This window comes from Syngnathus floridae, chromosome 4, assembly GCF_059516105.1.
Source record: "Syngnathus floridae isolate MCC-2025c chromosome 4, RoL_Sflo_1.0, whole genome shotgun sequence".
Taxonomy (NCBI): Eukaryota; Metazoa; Chordata; class Actinopteri; order Syngnathiformes; family Syngnathidae; genus Syngnathus; species Syngnathus floridae.
The window spans coordinates 14,764,593-14,773,186 of NC_142416.1; the positions used below are offsets into that span (position 1 = coordinate 14,764,593).

The following is an 8,594-nucleotide window of genomic DNA, read 5'->3' on the forward strand; positions in this document are numbered from 1 at the left end:
CATTTTGCGAGGATTTAAATTGATATACGTAAAGGTGGCCCAAAGTGCCCCTGCGAGACCAAAATGTGGGCAAAATAGTTTAGTTCTCGCGAGATTGCAACGATGAATGGATTTGAAAACTGGCGGTAGTGTTGCATTACGAACAAATCGGAAAGGTAAATTAACTTACTAAAACTGACGATATTTATGTTGAAAATATAACGTCGATTATTTCATTAAGTTTGTGAGTATTTTGTAGCGTCTTTGGTTGAACTTATTTGGACTTAGACGGGCCATGATGTTTTTCTTTGGGTTTTTTTTTTGTGAGTTTAGCGGTGTGCTACAGTAGCTAACAATACACTGCGATCAAAACTACTGACAGCAAAAGTCGACTAGGGGTAAACAAAGAGAAGCCTGTACACACACTTGTCTGGAATTGATCGGTTGCTGTTGTCGTCTGTAAAGGGAATACTATGGGCGCGGACAACGAAATAGACATCAAGGATGCCTTTCAATGCGCCCAAAAGGGACACAGCAATAAGGCGAAGCTGGTGGCGAGCCTGAAGAACCGCTACAACAAAGTGAGCCCTAACCAAATGTTGTTGTTGTTGTTGTTGTTGTCGTCTTTCTTTTCAACATGTTGCTGAAAGTTCCGTATCTATTTGCTTCTGTTTGTTCTCTTTACTCAATGTCCCTCATTCTTCTCTGTCAGCTGGAGGACAAGACCTTGTTCCACGAAGAGTTTATCAGCTACCTGAAACATGCCATGATTGTCTACAAGCGTGAGCCCACAGTGGAAAATGTCATTGAGTTTGTAGTCAGATTCACCACGAGTTTCCAGCCTCCACCTAAAACTGATGAAGAGCAAAAGGAGGAAGATGAGGAGGACGATCATCCATTTTTGAGTTTCCTTTTTAACTTCTTGCTGGAGGTACATCAACACACACGTAATCATATCCACTTAAAACCCTGCTTTAAGTCTCCCGAACATATACTGTATAGATTGTCGTAGCAAGCATTATAGAAAATGGTGGATGAATCTGACTCACTGATTAGTTTGTCTGTGTACAGTACTACACTCATAATCCTTTACCATCCTGCCTATCTTTTGTCTGAACTGATGCTATCTTCTTGTGTACCTCCTCTCAGTCTCATAGGGCGAACAGCCATGCGGTGCGCTTCCGCGTGTGCCAACTCATCAACAAGCTTCTCGGCAGCATGGCGGAGAACGCTCAGATCGACGACGATCTCTTCGATCGCATCCATCAAGCCATGCTGGTCCGTGTCACTGACAAGTTTCCCAATGTGCGCATCCAAGCCGCCTTGGCCATGACCCGACTGCAGCAGCCAACTGATCCTGATTGTCCCACCCTCAATGGTGTGTATTCCTAGAGGAATTTATCCATTGATTTTTTTTTTTTAATAAAATTTGAGAAAACACAACAAACCGAACAGAGGGTCACGTGTAAGGGACATCAATTTGAAGGATAGAATAGTGTAGAATTCATAAGTAGCCTTGTAATATGTAATTTACACCATACACAGTAAAAGTCATGGCAAGGTTGGTTTAGCCTGACAACAACAAAAAAAAGAACAACACTAAGTAAAGCATTTTGCCTGCTACTGTTTATCATAATTCTCCTTTTTCTCCATCATTTCAGCTTACATGCTGATTCTGGAAAACGACAGTAATGCAGAGGTGCGACGGGCTGTCCTCTCCTGCATTGCCATGTGTCCTCGCACCCTCCCAAGAGTACTCAAACGCACCCGTGATGTGAAAGAAAATGTCCGCAAACAAGCCTACCAGGTAGCCATCTATGCCCTCGCGCACGCTCTTGTTTTGCTTCATTTGAAGATATGTTTCATTTGTGATTTTCTTTTTTAAGGTTCTGGCTGACAAGGTTTACGTGAGAGCTCTAACCATTGCACAAAGAGTGAGTTTACTGGAGCAGGGACTCCATGACACATCAGGTAACAATGGTTTATAATCATTGCAGTCTAATTAAAACCGAGCTTAAAATAATTATCTCGACCTGTTGCATGTGTTGTAGACGAAGTAAGAGAGGTGGTTTGCACCAGTCTACTACCTGCCTGGCTCCTTCGACTGGATGGAAATGTCGTGGAGCTTCTCCACAAGCTTGATGTGGAGAATTGTGCCGAAACAGCTTTGGAAATGCTGACGGCCATTTTCAAAGGCATGGATGCTGATGATCTGCTGCAGAACAGAATTCAGTTGAACAACAGGTACACTTCATCAACTTGCATTTTCTGCCTTTTGAATGGCTAAACCATGATTGGATGTTCGCGTGTTTGAACAGGAAACTGATCCCAGTGGAGTGCCTGACATGCGAGAATGTTCTTTACTGGCGAGCACTGTGCAAGTTCATCAAGGATAAAGGCGACGACGGTGACGAAATGTTGGAGCAGGTCTTGCCGGATGCTGCCACTTACGCCGAGTACCTCTATGAGTATGAGAGACAATGCATATAAAAATTTAGGGCCCAGTCGATTATGGTCCATGAGTCTTCGCCCAAATGCCCACTGTTTGCTAAATGTTGCTCTTTGGAGGTAGTAGCCATTGCCGTTTTTTAACTCACTTGTGACACGATGCAGGTATCTGAAGGTGGTTCCGGAGCTGTCAGAGGAGCAGAGAGCAGACTTGACCCAGCTGGAGTTGGTTATGACCAAGGATTTTATCTCTCAGCAGCTCATCCATCTCATCGGTTGCCTGGACACCAATGAGGAGGGTGGCAGGTAGGAAAGACGCCTAGTCTTTTGAGCAAAGTTGTTTGAAAGTTGGAGTTCCTTGTTGCTAATATCGGTTCATCTGTATAGGAAGCGAGTTCTGGCTGTGCTGCAGGATATGTTGGCCCTGCCGCAGACGCCCTCCTCGCTGATTCCCTTGCTCACTGAGAAGCTCCTCACACTCGTGCTCGATGACCAGCGACGCATTCAGACCGTGAGATACATTTCTGTCATGCATCTTAGCCTCGCTGTTGGCCATTCTGTGAACGTTTAAAGCCAGATATCTTTTAAAGGAGACAACATTTAGCACAGCATAATCACACGATTATCATTTGCTCATTTTTTTATGGTCATGGTTTTTTTTTTTCAGAACACCTCTTTATTTCTAACATGTTGACTTTTTTTTTTTTTAGGATATTACTTGATCACATCATAGTGTCGATGAGTGATTATTTAACAATTATTTTGAGTTCATCTGTCAGAATGATACCTTTATTTGGGCCATTTAAGCAGTTTGAAAGTTAATTTTGTTATGTTTATTCAACATTTATTTGTTTTGATTCATTCATTGTTCAAACATCTGCAACACAACAACGGAAAAAGTTCAATATTTACAGTAGACAATTTGAGTAAAATTTTATATATCAAAAGAATGAATGGAATTGGCACTCGAGTGAGTACTTGTATTGATATCGGTCTGAAAAAAGTGGTATTCAACAGCCCTGGTAAAAAGGGACACTTATGTAGCACCAACAGCCTAACACTGTTTTTTTTATCACTGAAATGACTGTGATAACAGTGTGTCTCACACTAAGAGTGAATCTTAATTTGCTTGTCTACAGGTGGCAGAAATAATCTCGGATGTGCGGGCGCCAATTTCAGAAGCAACTCAACCGGTGGACGAGAACGTCAGCCGTCGCCAGCAAGTTCAGGTGGGAACATGCCCAAAATCCTCCTCCAAATGTTCTCTTTCCATCCAGCAGATGGCTGTTATTTATTTGAGCAGGCAAAGTGTGTCGGACTGATTCAAGTTGGATATAATGTGTATGCAGAGCTGCTCTCTGTCTGCTTGAATAAATAGAAAGTCTTGTTTTTTTTCATATTCTTCTATCAGTGAGAGCCTCTCAGGATTTATGCTCATTGCTTGCATCTTAATCTCAATCAGCATCCTTTGCTCCCATCTGCTACATGCAGCTGCCCTCCCCTTTCCACTGCATCCCTTCATCCAGCCATCTTTTGTACCCCTGAAATCTTTTGTAATATCATGAGCCCCTCTCCATTCACACGGGTTGATGGTAAAATGAAATACAGCTGATCCTTAAATGCAAATCATTTCATCTTCTTAATTGTCACATTTAATTCTCGGGCTTATTCCTCCATCTCCCGTTTAGCTGGCAGAGGTGAAGGTGAGAATCATGGAGGCTAAGCAAGCCCTAGAGGAGAGCATCGCTGCTCAGGACTTTGGCCGCGCCGCCGAGTTGAAGGAGTCCATCACAGAGCTGGAGAACCAGCGCAACAAGGTCCTCGAGGAGATCACAGCGATCACCCAGCCAACTAACACCGAGATCCGCACTGAGAAGGTATTTATTTCATTTTCAAGCAGGACGACACTGTCAAAAGAAAACTGATGTACGCAGAAGACGAACATTTAACAGATCCATTGTGTTTGTTCCATTGTCTAGAACGACCCTGAGACTCTGTTGAGGTGTCTGACAATGTGTGCTGAGCTGCTCAAGCAGATGAAAACCAAGAATCGAATCAGCCCCACCATAAGCGCCTTAATGTCCTCACTGGTATGAACAATCGTCTCAACGGCCTTGGCAGTATTACCGTTCATGACTTTTCAACCGTACATGTCATTCGTTGTCACTTGGATGAGTGTATCACTATTCAATTTATACATGGGGAAGTGAGTGGTTTGATAGATTTTTGGTTGAATTGACTTCTTTACCCGGTCAGATCCTGCCCAGCATCGCAAGTGCTCACCCCATTGTCCGCAGCATGGCTGTGGTTTGTCTGGGCACATGCGCTCTACACAGCAAGGAGCTTGCCAACACCCACATGGTCCTTCTGCTACAGGTAATGCAAACTAAATTTTTCCTGAAGTAAGCACAAAGAAACACTTCAAATTTATTATTTCACAATTTAATAGCGCTATATTTATTTTCATTTTTTGTGAGGACAGTAAAGGCAGGGTTTCAATGACCAAGGTGTCTTCTGGGTTAGAAAAAATAGCCACTAAAATAACTATACAAATAAAATAACTATATTATATAATAATACTGTAATTACTTGCCTATAATTATTGTTGGAAAGCTTAAAATAGCATGATGCAGCTACTTTAAGAATTTGTGTGTCAGCTCTTTTGTTACAGCTACAATGCAGCAATTTTGCAGGCTCTCTGTAAAAGAGGCAACAACCAAATGAAAAAAAGTAAATACAACTGCACTTTCTCTTTTTAGATCGCCCAACTCGATGAGGTCAAGATTCGTATCAGCGCTCTGCGAGCAGTCATCGACCTGCTTTTGCTGTTCGGCTTCCAGCTGTTCTCTGAAAGTGGCAGCGGTCAGAAGACTCAGCTGCCGGGATCACCGGACCGGGGGGAGGAGGAGCAGGAGGATGAGGAGAAAGTGGCAGCACAGAAGGAGGAGGACACCGCTCAGAGCATTTTGGTGATGCTGTCAGAGCTCCTAGACAGTGAGGTCAGCGTGCACATGTAATACTTTGAGTAATTTTTTTGAACAATCCCAACATAAAATAGAGAGGATCATAAAAAGTGGAGAATGATGTCTGCAAGAATTAAAATTTCTGGAATTGTGCCACGTGTATGGTACTGGTCCTCCATCTGGACAATTTTTTTGCAGCATGTAAAAATTGTCCCAAATGTCACATGCAGATGTCCGAACTGCGCACGGAGACAGCTCAGGGTCTGGCCAAACTGATGTACATGGGACGCATTTCCAGTTCCAAGATCCTGTCGCGCCTGATTCTGCTGTGGTATAACCCAGTCACTGAGGACGACGTTCGTCTTCGACGCTGCCTGGGTGTCTTTTTCCAGCTCTATGCCCGCGAGAGCAGGTCGGGAAAAAAAAATACCGTCACTTTCTAAATTACTTTTACTTGTACAGTGGAATCTCAATTCTCATATGCCCTAGTCTTGTACGATTAAGTTTTCAATTTGACAAAAATGAATCACACGTGCAATCACAATTTCTGTAAAGAGGGACATATAATGGCAACTAGATGTTTCTTCAAAATTGTTCAGCCTCTCATGTGGGTAGTTTGTTTAAATGTGTGCCTGAAGTTAGCGACACTAACAAGCATGGCCCCTGTGTTGTTGTTTTTTATTATGATTAGAGCCCACCAGGAAGTTGTGGAGGAGAGTTTTCTTCCAACCATGCGTACGCTGATGAAGGCCCCCGCCACTTCTCCATTAGCTGAGGTGGACGTTAGCAACGTGGTGAAGCTTTTTGTAGAACTGACCCATCCAAGTTCCCTCATGAAGCCTTCTGCCAACACTGAGGTTAGCAATCGCTTGCTCACATGAACTCCACGCTGACACGTTTGGAGAGTGGAAAAACAGGCGTGTTCTTGTTTTTCTTTTAACCTACACCTCTGTTCCCTATTAAAATCAGCGACTTGGAAAATAAAATCTATTCATGTGTACAATATGCCCAGGAGGGCCAGCTCTTCGTATAAAAACCGAAATATTTGTGCTTGTATTGATGAGCTCATCTGCCCAACGACAACAGACTTGACGAGTGTGGTTGTATGACTTCAGGAAGTGGGCGTCCACGACTACTTGGCAGTGCGCATGTGCGGTGAGATGCTGCTGGATCCAACTGCTCCTGAGGTGCGCCTCTACGCCAAGACGCTGAGCTACCTGGAGCTAACCGGGGACGAGATGGTCAGGAAGGACCTGCTGTCACTTTTGCAGCAGCTCGTCCTGGTACGCAACATCTTCAGTGTACAAAAGCACAGCCGTTGACTTCTTCCACATCGGCTCCGATTTAAACTTTCAATTTCCAACCCGTGCTGGTCCGCTCCAGGTGGTGAAGGACCGTGTCTGTCTCCGTGCCTTGGAGAAGATGATTTCTCAACTGGGGGCTTCGAAAGAGCAAGCCGAGCTCGTCAACGCCTCAGCGCTGCAGCCGCTTGATGTCAATGCGGACGGTACAAAATGCAAACACAAACATTTTGTCTCCACTGTGTGCTCACGTCATATTTATGAAAACTCTTATAAGAGGATTATGCATTTATTTCCAACATGTTGGTAAGCGGATTAAAAAAAAATGCCCTACCACGTGGCAAAAAAGGGGACTGACCCATTGAACTCTACAGAATAACAATGTTGTTTCTTTAGAAACTGTAGCCGACGAGCCATTGAAGGCAGCCAAGAGAAGCAGAAAAGGTAATGCGGCCTGTAATTTCACGTTGTACAGCTTCCAGACGCTCAACATTGTGAGGTAACTTGACTCGTGTGTGTGTAGGTCAAAGGAAGGCCTCAACTGCCAAAGGAGGCAAAAAGCCCAGCAGAAAGGCAGAGTCCTCAGAGGAAAGGTAAGACTTTTTTTTTTTTTTTTTTAATCCTTCAAATAATCATATCATACATTGTGTATTTTTCCTTTTTTTTTTTTTTTTTTAAAGCAGCGATGGAGAAAATGTTCCCGACTCAGTTCCTGCAACGCGACCTTCTCGTAGGGCCAAGATTGCAGCTATAGAGAAGACAAAACTGGATCTTAATCCACTCCTCAACCAGGAAGCCAATCTATCTTAACTATGTCCCGTAAAGTTGGCTTCTGTTGAATTATTCCCCAAATCCTCCCAAAATACAGGAGGCAAGGGCACATTTTAAATATATATAGTCTTGCATTTGCTAATTTGTAACTGTTTTTACAATAAAGGTCAGATCTGTGTAGATTGCCTTCTTTATTATTATTTAAGATCTTGAGACTCACCACAAGGGTTAAATATTTAATATATACATTGTTCGCCCTGCTATATTGTAATTAATCTACCTGTACCTCACTCCAACTTTATGGCAGAATTTGTTTAGGATACTCAATATATTGACAGACTTGTGCTGTTTATAGTGATTAGAAAAAAAATATATTGATTAGGTGTTGAATTTACGTCATCTATTGAAAAACAAAAAATAAAGGCTGAAAATAAATATAAAATTATGAACATTTTAATAGTCTTAAGGAATTTTGTCTTAATGGTACCACTTATACACTCGTTGTTAAGACCACTGTTGTGCCGCACCGCTTTGCTGGGCGGAGGGATATGTGACACGGTCACGGGGTAGAACAATGGTTTGTTGATCGCATATCTTGTCTGCCAGGCAAATAGTGCCGCACAACTGACGCGAACAAGAGACAAAACGAGATCGAGACGGACATTACTGGAGAAAGGAAGCTTTTCTACACAGAACCTCATTATGGGGGACAAAAGAAATGCATATAATGCCGCTTTTAAATTAAAGGCAGTCGATTTAGCTCTTGCAGAAGGGAATAGAGCTGCTGCGTTCATTGTGGAGGTTTTCTCCGGCCACTAGAGGGCACTGGAATACTGTTTGTGATAACTTGATGCGTCACCCTTTTCGTATTTTTTTTCTTCTTCCGGGTCCTGTCTTTTCCGAAGCATTACGTGGAGCGCGTACAGCATTGCCAACTTTACGCCTGTAAGTGGTCTATTATATTATTTATTATTAGTTGTGTGTTGCTAGTGTTCCCTGCACATTAAGTTTATTCTGGTCGCTGCTGAAATTTATACATGTTTGTATGTTTGCAGAGCTCCTTTATCTCTCCTCTTGCAAATGATGAGTAAACATTAAAACACCTGCGGGCTTTATATATATATATATATAT

General features: G+C 42.8%; 2 protein-coding genes across 4 annotated transcripts in view; both read left to right on the forward strand.

Annotated features, from left to right (window-relative positions):
• Nucleotides 1-58: 58 nt before the first annotated feature.
• On the forward strand, nucleotides 59-7,777 carry ncapg (non-SMC condensin I complex, subunit G). 2 transcript variants are annotated; one of them, XM_088374568.1, is made up of 22 exons: nucleotides 59-155; nucleotides 445-560; nucleotides 692-910; nucleotides 1,129-1,357; nucleotides 1,641-1,786; nucleotides 1,866-1,950; nucleotides 2,031-2,223; nucleotides 2,298-2,447; nucleotides 2,593-2,733; nucleotides 2,815-2,938; nucleotides 3,567-3,656; nucleotides 4,116-4,304; nucleotides 4,407-4,517; nucleotides 4,684-4,803; nucleotides 5,187-5,426; nucleotides 5,621-5,802; nucleotides 6,082-6,247; nucleotides 6,506-6,673; nucleotides 6,774-6,897; nucleotides 7,088-7,135; nucleotides 7,215-7,284; nucleotides 7,372-7,777. In XM_088374568.1, exons 1-22 carry the CDS (start codon nucleotides 107-109, stop codon nucleotides 7,499-7,501), a joined length of 3,090 nt encoding a protein of 1,029 aa, XP_088230694.1. In that variant the 5' UTR covers nucleotides 59-106; the 3' UTR covers nucleotides 7,502-7,777. The 2 variants fall into 2 exon arrangements, with proteins under 2 accessions (XP_088230694.1, XP_088230695.1); XM_088374569.1 differs by having other exon boundaries at nucleotides 7,375-7,777.
• Nucleotides 7,778-8,073: 296 nt separating this feature from the next.
• The window catches only part of slit2 (slit homolog 2 (Drosophila)), a 115,973-nt gene continuing 115,452 nt past the window's right edge, over nucleotides 8,074-8,594 (forward strand). Inside the window, exon 1 of one of the 2 annotated variants that reach the window (XM_088372448.1) lies at nucleotides 8,074-8,407. The gene's annotated coding sequence lies outside the window, so the exon portion shown is untranslated. The remainder of the gene's footprint in view (nucleotides 8,408-8,594) is intronic. The other variant, XM_088372450.1, reaches the window with a different exon arrangement.

Bases quoted from the DNA above. Each gene is read 5' to 3' on its own strand.
- ncapg (XM_088374568.1), top strand. From the start codon at position 107: ATGGATTTGAAAACTGGCGGTAGTGTTGCATTACGAACAAATCGGAAA. The intron at 156-444 runs GTAAATTAACTT...TCGTCTGTAAAG, and splicing joins ATTACGAACAAATCGGAAAG to GGAATACTATGGGCGCGGAC. The intron at 1,358-1,640 runs GTGTGTATTCCT...CCATCATTTCAG, and splicing joins TGATTGTCCCACCCTCAATG to CTTACATGCTGATTCTGGAA.